This window comes from Miniopterus schreibersii, assembly GCF_964146895.1.
Source record: "Miniopterus schreibersii genome assembly, chromosome: 12".
NCBI lineage: Eukaryota > Metazoa > Chordata > Mammalia > Chiroptera > Miniopteridae > Miniopterus > Miniopterus schreibersii.
In genome coordinates this window covers 65,729,229-65,743,047 of record NC_138112.1, presented here as the reverse complement: position 1 = coordinate 65,743,047, position 13,819 = coordinate 65,729,229, and the positions used below count along the sequence as shown (strand labels likewise).

The window sequence follows — 13,819 nt, the reverse complement described above, 5'->3', positions numbered from 1 at the left end:
CTCTTTATCTTAATTCACTGTTCTATGAGACTAGGAGAGTAGGACGTATTATCTCTAAATCCTTTGACCTGGATATTCTATGATCTATCAATAATCTACAACTACATTTTATTGTCATAGCCACGCTTTAGATGTAGAGAATTCTGGAAACACGCTGCTGCGGTCGTGAAATGAGACCCCGAGTGGACATGCTGGCTGATGCCAGCAGAGTCTGCCCCCCCGAGTCACCCTGACTCTGTTTCCTCACTGCTGCAGGGCAGCCACCGAGCTCCCAACTGATCTCCATGGAAAACAGCAGCGAGGCGACCGAGTTCCTTCTTGTGGGGCTGACAGATGACCCGAGCCTGCAGGTCCCACTCTTCATCACCTTCTCCCTCGTCTACCTTTTCACTCTGCTCGGGAACCTGGGGATGGTCCACTTGATCCTGTCCGACCCCCGCCTCCACACTCCCATGTACTTTTTCCTCTGCAACCTCTCCCTGGTGGACATCGGTTACTCCTCAGCTGTCACTCCCCAGGTGATGGCAGGGTTCCTTACAGGGGAGAAAATCATCCCCTACAATGCTTGTGTCACCCAGTTCTTCTTCTTTGTCGCTTTCATCACTGTGGAAAATTTCCTCTTGGCCTCCATGGCCTATGACCGCTACGCAGCAGTGTGCAAGCCCCTGCACTACACCAGCACCATGACACCCGGGGTGTGCGCGCGTCTGGCCGTAGGCTCCTACGCCTGTGGCCTCCTGAATGCCTCCGTCCACACTGGGGACCTTTTCAGGCTCTCCTTCTGTAGGTCCAACGTGGTCGATCACTTTTTCTGCGATGCTCCTCCTCTCTTGGCTCTCTCATGCTCAGACAACTACGTCACCGAGATGGTTATTTTTTTGGTGGTGGGTTTCAATGACCTCTTTTCGGTCCTGGTCATCTTGATCTCCTACCTGTTTATATTTCTCACCATCCTGAGGATGCGTTCATCTGAGGGACGCCAAAAGGCCTTCTCAACCTGCGCTTCCCACCTCACTGTGGTCTCCATCTTTTATGGGACAGGCATCTTCATGTACTTAAAGCCCAGCTCCAGCCACTCCATGGGCACCGACAAAATCGCATCCGTGTTCTACACTATGGTCGTCCCCATGCTGAACCCTGTGGTCTACAGCCTGAGGAACAAAGAGGTCAAGGGTGCACTCAAGAAGGCTGCAGGGAAGGCAAAGTCCTCCATAGGGTCCATATTTTAATTATACAGAATCAACAGTAAGATAGTTTCCTACAGCTCAGATCTATCTGGGGAAAATATTTACCTTTCTAGCCACACAATTCCTAATTCCTTGTAGTCATTTCCCCAGCTATTAATTAAGTCCACAAAGCAAAAGTCTTAAAAATATGACACCTGGGAATAATAGTTGAAGAAGAATCATCCATGAATATATAATTCTTATTTTTAAAATTATTTTTCAATAAATATGTTCACTCCCACCCCCACATGAACATGTACACTCACGTGTACATATAAGTATATGCACACACAAGCATCATTCATGAGAAACTCATGAAAGCCACATACCTATGAAGGAAAAATTAGTGAAGATGTATTGAGATAGGACTGTTGTTATAGTAGAATTTAAAACAACTATTTTTGTGTCGGAGAAGACATTCTTTTTTTTAATTGTTGACATTATTACATACGTCCCCGTTTCCCCTCCTTTGCCCACCTCCACCCAGCCCCTGCCCCTCTTCCCTCTGGCCATCACCATACTGTTGTGTCTGTGGGTTATGCCTAAATGTCCTGTGGCTAATCCCTTCACCTTCTTTCATCCAGTCCTCCCTTCCCATCTTAATATAAATACTTTACTTAGTAGAACTGTATGTTATATATCATGTACGTTTGATTTTTTAAATTATATTTCACTTGATCTTTTTACATATAAAAAAGCAATAGGTTTTATATTTTTCAATTAACCTTATAAAAATATTTCCAAAATTCCTTGAATGTAGATTTATTATTGATTCTTTGTTCTTGTTTGTAATGAAAACACATGCCTTTACGCAGGCATTTATTTTCCCAACCAAATTTCCATATTAATAAGTCATATCTAAAAATAATGTTTATATGGCAATTTTAATAGAGGAAAAATATCACAATATAGGAAAAAGAAAAGTCTGATAAAAGCATATTTTGATTCACTTAAATAAAAATGTAACACCTAATTTTTAAAGTTTGATTACCAAAAAAGACAATAGTATTAATAACTTATTTGTATGTAAATGCTATAAGTTTGTTAATGTACATATCTGCTAACATTTTGAGTCTCACTATGTTGCAGTTTAAATCTATGTGTATCTCCCTTTCTCTCCTCCGATCTGAGAATTTTTGGCCATTTCTTTCTTCAAATATCCTTTCTGCCCTCCCTCTCTCCCTTTGGGCTGCTATGATGCACATGTTGACATTCCTGTGTTCTTCCGCTCTTCTCTGGGACTATGCTTTTCCTTTATTATTATTCTTTATTTCTGTCTCTCAGGCTGGATGTTCCCAACTGACCTGTCTTAAAGTTCACTGATTTTTTTCCTGCCAGTTTAACTCTGTTACCGATCCACTTTAGTGAAATCTTTATTTCTTTTTCTTTTCAAATCAAGAATTTCTATTTGTTTTTTAGAATCTATATCTTAATTGATTTCTCTATTTGGAGAGACACTGCTCTTATACTTTCCTTAATTTTTCAGACTTGTTCCTTTAACTCTTTGCTTTTCACCAGCTTTCACACAGTGGGGAATTATCACAAATAGGAAGAGCTTGGGTAAAGGGCATCCAGAAAAACATCGTCTCTCAGCTCCTGGTGTCCATGTTATAGTTTCTACATAGAAATATAGCTGGAATTGTGTGTGTGTGTGTGAGTCCCAGGGTTGTTTGGCTTTGTCTGTGACTCAGTGGCTAAACCAAATGTGCTGCAGATGAATTCTTGTCTTCCAACTTGCTGACAACTTAAGCAGCTCACATTTTGATTCCCCTCTGTCTTATCTCTCCACCTATTAGTTATTAACACGCACTCCAAACCCACAGCTACATGCAAGGGTCTTTGGAGTTAACTCGCAGTGACTTCTAAGGCCTCCCAGGGATAAAGGCTTTCTTCTGGAGAAAATAGACACTCATATGAATGGGGGCTTTCTCACACACAGAAAGTAAGACTTGCAATTGTTTTATAGCGTTTGATGGGAGTTTACAGTATTCCAGGCTCTGTGTTAAAAACGTAAATATTAACTTATACGCTCCTCCTAACAGCGGTGTGAAGCAGGCACTGTCATCTCCATTTATAAAGACGGGAATTACTACACCTGCAACCATTTTCATATGAACTTCAGGAAGCCACGTTGACGTGGGGCAACACAACTTTTATAACCTCCCAGCCTACTTTCTAGTACCCCTCTCATGATCCCACCCGATTGCCACCAGGGAAGTTAAGTCTGAATCTTTTGCTGGAGATATCTGCACTATTAAGAAGAAATAACCCCAAGGAATGTAAACACATTAGTGCTTCACAAACTAAGCTAGGTCTCTACAGTCTAATTGCTTCTCTCTAAGTGACTAGTCCCCTGACACCTTCATGTACACATAAATCCCTCTGGTTCCCAGTCATTGGCCTCTAACATCTCAACAGGACTATTTAACATCATTTTAGAGGGACCAGCCTGTATGCCAAAGGCTCTTTGGTGTTCTTTGATTGATCTTAATGTAAAATTTTGTCCATTTACTAAGTGACCTTACTTCACTGATGTATTACCCTGACTCTGCAGCAATGGTCAGGGGTAAAGCCCCAAGCTAAAATGTTGTCATGGTGAGTATAATGATTCTTTCTTGGAGCTGCTGAGCATTTGCAGAGTACATTTCTCCTATTTGTGCTCCAAACTGTGTCCCTGTGAGACAGGTTGGAAAATATTTTATAATTGTCACCTGATAATTACCTCTTCTTATATTTCCCAGCCTTTAGAGAACTTAAATCTTTGTGTCCAGACATTAAGTAAGGACTTCAATGGGCTCCCGTCTTTCTTTTTGAGTGGGACTGACAACTTGAGGATCGTAAGTGAAGTTGTATCATTTCCCTTTGAAGAGCAAGGTAACCTTCTGGCTCAGTTCCATGGTCTGTTTAGGTGGAGGTACTGGAAGGTGCGCTATGTTAAGTTACAAGGGCAACATCTTCCTCTGGGTTTTTCAGGGTGTAATATCCCAAAGTTAATACTCGGAGGCTTCCGTGCTGTTTACCCAGAGTCCAGATGCTACAACAACCTCCATTCATTAGGAAAATGGTGACTTTTCTCAAATTACAGAGGATGGCATTTTTCTCATCATTTAAAATTCCTGTGCTTAGGAAAGCACTTAGGAAATGGTGAGCACTGAGTAAGTGTTCCGTGAGGCAGTGAGCGAACAAATAAATAAATGAGTGAACCACTGAATGAGTTGTTTTTAGAGCCTGTTCATTGGACCCATTCTGAAGTTCATGGTCCTGTGTTATGAAAGCAAAGTCTCACGTGTAACTTGGAGCCAACTATTCCAAGGCTCCTCATCAAAGATTTTAGATTTTTTTGAACAAGGAATCCACAGCAAAGGGTGTGATTTGCATTGTCACACACCCACACCCACACACACCCACACACACACACACACCCAAGAAGCAAAACTTCCGTAAGGCCCAACTTACGGTTTCACTCGCAGCGCATCTTTGCCCTCTGAGGTTTATCCTACATGCGCCGAGTACTTAGGACACCTAGGAAAACACCTGCACGCCGGGAGTGCCGTGTGTCAGCAGTGATGACTAGTCATTGTAAAATATTGGTCTAGGACAATTTGTAGTAAATTAATTCTAAGTTCTCACAAAACAAATTCATGGAGGGTTTACTGGTCAACGATTTGGCGAATATAGAAACTGTATTGATCCAACAAAAAGGCGTTTCATAGAATATTCTTCTTAATTATATTCTAATAGATATACATATGTTCCTCGTGTGATTTAAATATATTTTACTGAGTAGGTACTCAGGGGAATTTAAAGAGAGCTATTGACATTAACTGTATTGAATAAATGTGGACTATTTTATAAAAGATATTCATGAAGAGTATATTCTATGAAAGTATCGATGAAATACATGTAAATTCTGTTCCTCTTAGATTTTTCATCTAGAGTCTCAGAGTTTTTATCTTTGGAGATCCACTTTCATATAGAAACAGCAATCATTTCTTCACTAGCTCACTCATCCGACAAAAATTCATTGGCTGTGTAATAGGTGCCATGCACTGTGCTGGGCACCTGGATACAAAGATAGTAAACCAAGGCTTTTCCAAGAGCCAATCTAGAAAGCAATGGACAGATAAGTAAAATAAAGTTCCCTCAATATATGTAAAACAGTTACCTCCATTTCGCCATTTTTGTGGGGGGGGGGCTTTTAGAGAATTTTAAAATTGTGTTCAAACTTTGAAATGAAAAAGCTACAGTTCAAATATAGTGTGTGGTCCTAAATCTCAAGCACTTTTTACTACCTCAGATAGACTTACAGTTATGAAATAATTAAGTCTCCTTAATTATTATCTGTTGTGCGCTCAGTTACATACTAGACACACTGGGGGGAGTGTAAGGCAACATAATATATTGTTTATATTATGCATTGTTTCCATAGCATTCAACTGGGATTCAGACTGTGAGGGGTTTGAATCCATATGAACTAGGGCAATAGTACCCGGACTGAAAGGCTATATGGCTCCCCGTTACGCTGTTGATATTACTGTTGTTAGGGGTCAAAAAGACATTGTCTGTAGGACATATTTACTATCTAGTTGAAAAGACAAAACTTCAACATCCTTCAATGTCTACTCCTTAGTTCCCACCATCTCTCAGCTCCCGTATCTCCATCTCAACGATCCATTCTGGGCCTCAGTTCTTACCAGATGTGCCCTAAAGGGTGGCTTGGCCTGGGGTAGTCACACTGGAGGTGGTGACAAGTGAATGGACTCGGGGTACATTTTGAAGGTAGACATACAGGATGTGCTCATGGACTACATGCGGAGTGTGAGGGAAAGAGCTCCGAGGCTGAATAATTCTGGCAGTAAGGGATCCTTTGTTGAAGACTTCATCAGGTCCCACCAGATATTTAGCCTGGATTCTGAACATTGTAGAGGTTATTTTGTAATGAGAGTATGCACTGGGTGAATTGATTGGTACAGCTTTCAATAGGCTCCTCGGGCAGAAACCATGCCATGAAAGATGGCGTCTCAAAATTTGTATCTGTAATTATCCCTAGAACTCAGCCTCCATTTTTTGTTCACATTTGTAAAAATAGTATGTTTATGTAAACAAATCTGGATTTAAGTTATGAGCTCACTCATTCACATGTTTCTTTAGTAATGTGGTTCCAGTAGCTTTGTTAGGTTTATTTTGTTACTCTCTTTCAACCTATCTTTTATGTACTACTATAACTACTGTTAATAATAATAATATTTATTTAATCATATTAAAACATGGGGCTTATTGCATGCTAATTATGTATTAAGCAGTATTCTGAGTGATTTAAACACGTCAACTCATTAAATTCTCCAAACAGCTTGGCAAGGTGCTATTACTATCACCCCTGTTTTAAACTGAGGCCCAGGAAGGTTGTGACTTGCCCAGGGCTGCCCACCTGGCACGTGGAGATGCGGGAATTTGAATGACTCCAGAGACCATGCTCTTTACCAACCATGAGACGCTGCCTCTCTAAAGACCCGTGTTGTCTTCAACGCACCTTCTAAAATTGCTATGAGAATTCCCTAGAGTAAAATAGGAAATGCAATGCCCACTTTATTTATTTATGTTTTGGATGAAGAAATTCAAGCTCAGGGACATTTAGGTTGCTTTCCAAGGGGATGAAATGAGAATGAACACCTTCCTCCACCTTCTGCCGCTTCCCTCGAGGATGAAGCCAGGCACAGGCTGTACAGAGCACTGTTTGAATGGTCACAGTTTTGAGATTTCTTTTTTTTTTTTGGCATATGTTTCAAGGGGGACAGTTTTCACTGAGAAGTGAAAGGGCAACTATCCTTTCTTAGATCCCAGGCGGGTCACACTTGCTTAAATGACAATCTTCCCAGCACTTCTCATCCAGAAAGGCAGTGGCACATCATTTTTGTCTGGTGATTGCCTAGTAGGATGGCTGGGACATTAAGCGAGGTACTGTTCCTTCTTCTCAGGCCACCTGGCACATGGAAAGTCCTCCATTAATGTGAGTGTTACGTGGTCAGGGGATGACAGGCTCAGTGACAGAGAAAGCAGAAGTTTTCAACCCAAATGAAAATAAGCAATGGATACTTTGAAGATACGGTCATTTGGGATACCTGAGGGGGTGTGGAGCTAAGGAACGCGTGTAAACCCTTACAGATCGGAAGGCGGGGGTGAGAGGTGCCAGCGTCTTGGTCATCGGGAACCCTGCACTGGTCACGGGGTCATGGCGCCCTCATGGCATGTGGGTGACGTGGGCACGCTGTGAGTCGTTTCCCACGCGTAAGTAATTCATCCATTTTGCCTCTCTTGTTCTGCCAGGTGACACACGATTTCGAAATGGCCTCCATGGAGAACAGCACAGAGGTGAACGCGTTTAGACTCTTGGGACTGACGGACACACCAGAGCTACAGGTCCCCCTCTTCGTAATATTCACTCTCGTCTATCTGATCACGCTCATGGGAAACCTTGGGATGATCGCGTTAATTCTGTTGGACTCTTGCCTGCACACGCCCATGTACTTCTTCCTCAGTAACCTGTCCCTGGTGGACTGCGCTTACTCCTCGGCTGTCACCCCCAAGGTGATGGCGGGGTTCCTCACAGGGGGCAAAGTCATCTCCTACGGGGGATGCGTTGCGCAGATGTTCTTCTTCATCGCTTTTGCCAGTGCAGACTGCTTCCTGCTGGCTGTCATGGCTTATGATCGTCACACCGCCGTGTGTAAACCCTTGCGTTACACCAGCATCGTGACGCCCCGGGTGTGCGTTCAGATGTCCGTGGGCTGCTACGTCTGGGGCTTGGTTGAATCCGCCATCCACACTGGCTTCACCTTCTGCCTGTCCTTCTGCCGCTCCAACGTGGTCCATCACTTTTTCTGTGATATCCCTGCAATCCTGGCTCTTTCGTGCTCTGATATCTCCATCAATGAGATAGTGCTCTTTATCTTAGCAGCTTTCAACGTCTTGTTCGCCCTAACGGTTATCTTGACCTCCTATCTGTTCATATTCATCGCCCTTCTGAGGATGCGCTCAGCAGAGGGGCGGAAGAAGGCCCTGTCCACCTGCGCCTCCCACCTCACTGCTGTCTCCATCTTCTATGGGACTGTCATCTTCATGTACCTACAGCCCAGCTCCAGCCACTCCCTGGACACCGACCAAACGGCATCTGTGTTCTATACAATCATAGTCCCCATGTTGAACCCTCTTGTCTACAGTCTGCGGAATAAAGAGGTTAATAATGCTTTCAGAAAAGCCATGAAGAAGATGAAGGTTCTGCTCAGCACATAATTTTAGTTAGAGATATTATACATCTGTGTAGTCGATCAGTTGTCTATTGCTATGCAACAAATTACAACAAGACTTAGTGACTTAACCCAACAGCGTTTATTTCTCATAATTCTAAGGGCAAGTACTTTCACGCGGGCTCACTCATGAGGTTGCGTATCTTCTGCACGATCAGCTGGGCTGAGAGGGTCGAGATGGCCTTACATTTCTGCATGTTCAATCTGGCTACTGGCCACTTCTGCTCTGCATGGTCTCTCATTCTCCAGAAGTCTTTCATCCTAGTATTTTCAGGCCAGCATTCTCACAGCGTGACTGCTTAACTCCAAGAGTTTGTAATGAGTGGAAAAAAAATGAGAAGTCGAGGCCTTATAGTTCCATTAAAGAGAAAAATAGCTTAAGCTTCACTGTTATGGTAGAGTCAGGCTGGCCCAATCCCAATAATTACAAGAATTTAAAAGTCAGGTGGTTATCACCAAGCAGATTCAGAATTATTGAAGGAACTGAACACCATAATTCAGGTAAGACTATCACACTGTTGACCAAAAAGTTTAATCAAATTGTAGTTCTGGAAGGAATATTAAAGTTTATCAAAGTTGATACCTTTGTTCTATAAACGAGGAACCCATGTACTCAATTGGCCGCTGCTACGTCTGAGACTTTATGAGCTCTGCTATTCATACCGAGGGCATCTTCCCACTTTCGATGAGTGTCCTTCTATCATTTTTTCTATAACAACCCCAACTCCAGGCTCTCATGTACTCTAACACCCCTTCCAATGATATTGTATTCACATATACAGTGATGCTGAGAAATTTGCTCAGGTTTTACAACTCTCAAGTGGAAACTTACAAGTAAAACCCAGGTAACTGGGCTCCTATAATACAGCTCCGCCACCTTTGTTGGTATATTATTAAATCAAATTGGGGCTATAAGAGGTGTCTTCTCATTTATTATCACTTTGGCTCCTAAAATGTATTCAATTACTTTCCTTTTAGAGTTTTTAAACTAGGAAGTTAATTTTTTTTCCTATTAACTCACTACCATCTGACTTACTGTATATATTTAGTTATTTTATTATTAATCGCTTCCCTCTGTAACATAAGCTTAGGGAAAATATGGATTTTCAACTATTTTCTATCCACAAATCCTACAACAGGGCCTGGCCCCTAGTAGATACTCGATAAACATTTGTTTGATGAATTAAACGCATGACATCCAGATTTCCCTGCCGAGGACCAGATACTTAATGAGATATACTTTTGTATCTCCACCTTGCTATCCCAGAAGCATCTCAGGTACAATAGAGCTTTCATTTTTTGCCTCCAACACGTTTCTCCTTTCGCGATGGCTGTGTCACCAGATGGCTGTGTCACCAAATGGCCGCAGCACTAACCCAACGGTGTGGAGTCTTCCTGATCTCTCCCTTCCCTCCAGTCATGACTCCCTCTTCCCCAGCACGTCATTTAAATTTTACTCGCATGCAGACGGTATCATTAGAGTCCTTTCTCTTCATTCCCAATGCTATGTACTTAGTCTAAGCATCTCTCTTTCTCCCATTAGTGTCTGCTGAAAATCCCTGACTGTTTTATAGTACTAATAACATTTTAAAATTATTATTGCATTTAGTTGTTTTCTTGTCTCCCTCATAAAGCTGTAAACTCTACGAGGATAAGATCTTGTCAGTATTGTTTCTCCATTGCCTTTTCAGGGCTTGATGTGTGTAAGAACTCATTGTATAAGTTGATTACCTGCATCATTTGAAAATTAGATGTTGAATAAATTAATGATGAAAGCAGACTATTCAGTCCTTACTGTGTCAAGTATCCATTCATTGAGAGAAATTTTTAAATGTCATTGTTTTCAGAATCCATACCTCCAAAAAGTGACGGTTTTATGACCCTGAAATCTTCCTTGTGCTGTTTCCTTTGACATCATTTGTGTAAAGAACATCTGATTTTTTAAGCCTCATTTCAACAATATTTTCTTTCACAAAGCCTTTCCTGACTGTCCAAGTAGACTTGACCACTGACTCCTTTGTGCCCCTTACGTGCTCCATGCAGACATACATCATTAGGAGTCTTGACACTTTGTTTCACAACCTTGGTTTGGGTTTTCCTGATGTAAATAAACAAATAAACACACAAACACTTCTTCCTTAAGGAGAAATTTTATTTTTTATTAAATTTATTGGGGTGGCATTGTTAATAAGATTATATAGGTTTCAAGTGTTCATTTCTATGATACGTCATCTGCATATTACATTCTGTGCCCACCACCCAAAGTCAAACCATCTTCTGTCACCAAATATTTGGCTCCCTTTATCCTTTACTACCCCCACCCCTTCCCTCTAATAACCACAATACTGTTGCCTGTGACCATGAGTTTTCAGTCTTATATCCCACATATGAGTGAATCACATGGTTTGTAGCATTTTCTGCCTGACTTATTTCACTTAGCATGATACTCTCAAGATCCATCCATGTTGTCACAAATGGCAGTGTTTCATCTTTTCTATGGCTGAGTAGTGTTCCATTGTATATGTACGACATCTTCTTTAGCCAGTCACCTATTGAAGGACACTTTGGCTCTTTCCATGTCTTGACCATCATGAATAGTGTTGCAATGAACATAGAGAGGCATATATCTTTGCGAATAAATGTTTTCAATTTTTTTAGGTAGATACCCAGAAGAGGGATTGCTAGGTCATATGGTAACTCTATTCTTAATTTTTTGAGGAACCTCCGTGCTGTTTTCCATAGTGGTTGTACCAGTTTACAGTCCCATCAGCAGTGAATGAGGGTTCCCTTTTCTCCACAACCTCTCCAACACTTGTTATTACTTGTCATGTTCATAATAGCCATTCTAACAGGTGTGAGGTGGTATCACATTGTAGTTTTGGTTTGTGTTTCCCTAATAGTGAAAATTTAAATAATTTGTATAGACCTCCCCTAGGATATGGAATGTAGCCTCTTCCACCTTGAGTGTGCACTGAAGCTTGGTGACGTGCTTCTAAAGTATAGAGTGCGCAGGGGGGGAAAGGTAGCATTACATTGAAGAACCTGGCAGAAGTTCAAGGGATCATCTTGTTTAACTGATCAAGGTAAAATCCCCAGTAACAAGTCATGTTGGCAGTGTGTGTCCCTGATAGGACATGATGAGAAGGTCACTTCTTATTCTTTCTCAAAATTTATATAACGATGTCAAAAAATCAGATAAACATAAATTGAAAGGCATTCTACAAAATACTTATTAAGGTGACAAAAAAATTTTAAAAACTGAGAATCTGTCACAGATCAGAGAAGACTAAAGAGACATGACCAATGTGCAATGTTGCATCCTGGACTGGATTCTGTAAGAGCAAAATGTCCTTAGTTGAAAAATAATGATCTGAATAAATTTTTGACATTTTAGATAATAGTAATGTATCAATGTTGGTTTCTTAGTTTTGACAAATATAACGTGATAAAGATATTAACTAAAGAGGAAACTGGGTGAGAGGTACATAGGACTTGTCTGTTTTGAACCACTGACATTAAATACATAATCATTATTTATGGAGACATTTTGCAAATTGAAACAGGTAGGAAACTTATTATAATCTCATTTTGTCTTTTTATGGTTTACTAAACAAAATTTATTTCATGTGTTATTTTCCACTTACTGAGAAATACTAATAAAAAAATTAAGATGGTTTGATACGATGCATTTGATAGTATGATTTCTAAAAAATTAATTTCTCCAAAAGTAGGAAATACAAATAGTGAGTGAGAATTTTTTTTTTTTTTAAAGCCTAGCCATGGCTCATGAAATGCTCTAAAATTCTATTGATTGATTTTAGAGAGGTAAGAAGAGGAGAGAGAAAGAAAAGGGAAAGAGAGAAAAAAAACATCAATTTGCCATTCCATTTATTTATGAATTCATTGGTTGCTTCTTGTATGTGCCCTAACTGGGATCCAACCTACAACCTTGGCATGTCGGGATGATGCTCTAACCAACTGAGCTACCCAGCCAGGGCCTCTAAAGTTATTTTCTAAAGAATTCTATGACGGATAATGAACTCCTATAATTATCAGTGGTTCAAATATATTGACTGCTGGACTCAAATTTTAATTAATTTATTTATTCATTAATTTAACAAATATTTATTGAGAAATTAGTATAAACCAGGTTGTAATTTATGTATTGGAAATGAAGTTGTTAGTTAGGAAGACAAAGTGACTCCTCTTGTGTGGTGTATGCTCTCAGTAGGGAAATACATATATATATAAATAATGGTAATATTTTAATAGCTGAGTGCTGATCAGAATTATGAAGGCTAAAGCAAGGAGTGCAGGAAAGGAACAGTGTCCATCGAGAGGTGGAGGAATCTGGTATGATAACATTTAAGCAAAGACACGAAAGAATTGAGCTTTCTGAGCACTGGCAGCAGCGAGTGCAAAGACCCTGAGGCAGGAGCATGCTTGGAGTTGCCCAGGAAAAGCAAGGAACTCAGTGTGACCAAGGTGGAGTGAAGGGGGAGGGGAACGGTGACACATGACGGAGCTCAGCTAATACTGAAGCATCCATGAATGAGTGGCATTAATACTGTCATAGAATTTTCAATGAGAAAAATGGATAACATTATTAATCACTGTTTGTTTGTTTACAAAATATAAGATAAGGTAGTCATATACAGAAAAATTGGAAAATTCCCTTTTATTTCTCAATCTCCTTTGCTTATACTCCAGCCTTTTTGTTTTTGAAATTCATCCTGTAAACAAACTGTTTTTGCCAGTAGACTTACTGAAGACAGAAATATCAGTTCCTTTAAAATATTATACATATGTAGCTCTGAATAAAATGTGCCAACCAAAAGCATGTATCTTTATTCAAACAGCCATATCACATTTTTCTTCATGTTAGACTCCTAAAATAGTTTTGAACTACAGAAATACTATTGGACATAAATGTATATTCTGATGTATAAATTATATTAACTTTTAAATTAAAAACTGGCCATACTCCATCCAACTCTTTTAACAAATTTCCCACTTTTGCATGTATGTGCACATAGGGGATTCTTGCATGTGCTTCTTTTCATGGATTCGTGTGTGCCATGTTTTCCATACATGCTTCCATTGCCACATGGCAGAGAAAATATGAACATGGAAATAAATTAAATATAATTAATAAGGTTTATTACAAGCAAGGACACCAAAATTCTTAAGGTCCCCTTTGGCCATTCTAATTCAGATATCATGTATTTGGACACAACATTTTCTTTTTTCTAGATGATAAGCTTTTGAAGAAAGAAGAGTATTCTCAGC

General features: G+C 40.3%; 2 protein-coding genes across 2 annotated transcripts; both read left to right on the top strand.

Moving 5' to 3' along the window:
- Nucleotides 1–284: 284 nt before the first annotated feature.
- Nucleotides 285–1,229, top strand: LOC308565756 (olfactory receptor 5B12-like; the record flags this gene model as incomplete). The annotated part of the gene is made up of 1 exon (XM_081155357.1): nucleotides 285–1,229. One exon carries the CDS (start codon nucleotides 285–287, stop codon nucleotides 1,227–1,229), a length of 945 nt encoding a protein of 314 aa, XP_081011483.1.
- Nucleotides 1,230–7,568: 6,339 nt separating this feature from the next.
- Nucleotides 7,569–8,516, top strand: LOC308565755 (olfactory receptor 5B2-like; the record flags this gene model as incomplete). The annotated part of the gene is made up of 1 exon (XM_081155356.1): nucleotides 7,569–8,516. The coding sequence occupies one exon, from the start codon at nucleotides 7,569–7,571 to the stop codon at nucleotides 8,514–8,516; it is 948 nt and encodes a 315-aa protein (XP_081011482.1).
- Between the last annotated feature and the right edge of the window lie 5,303 nt (nucleotides 8,517–13,819).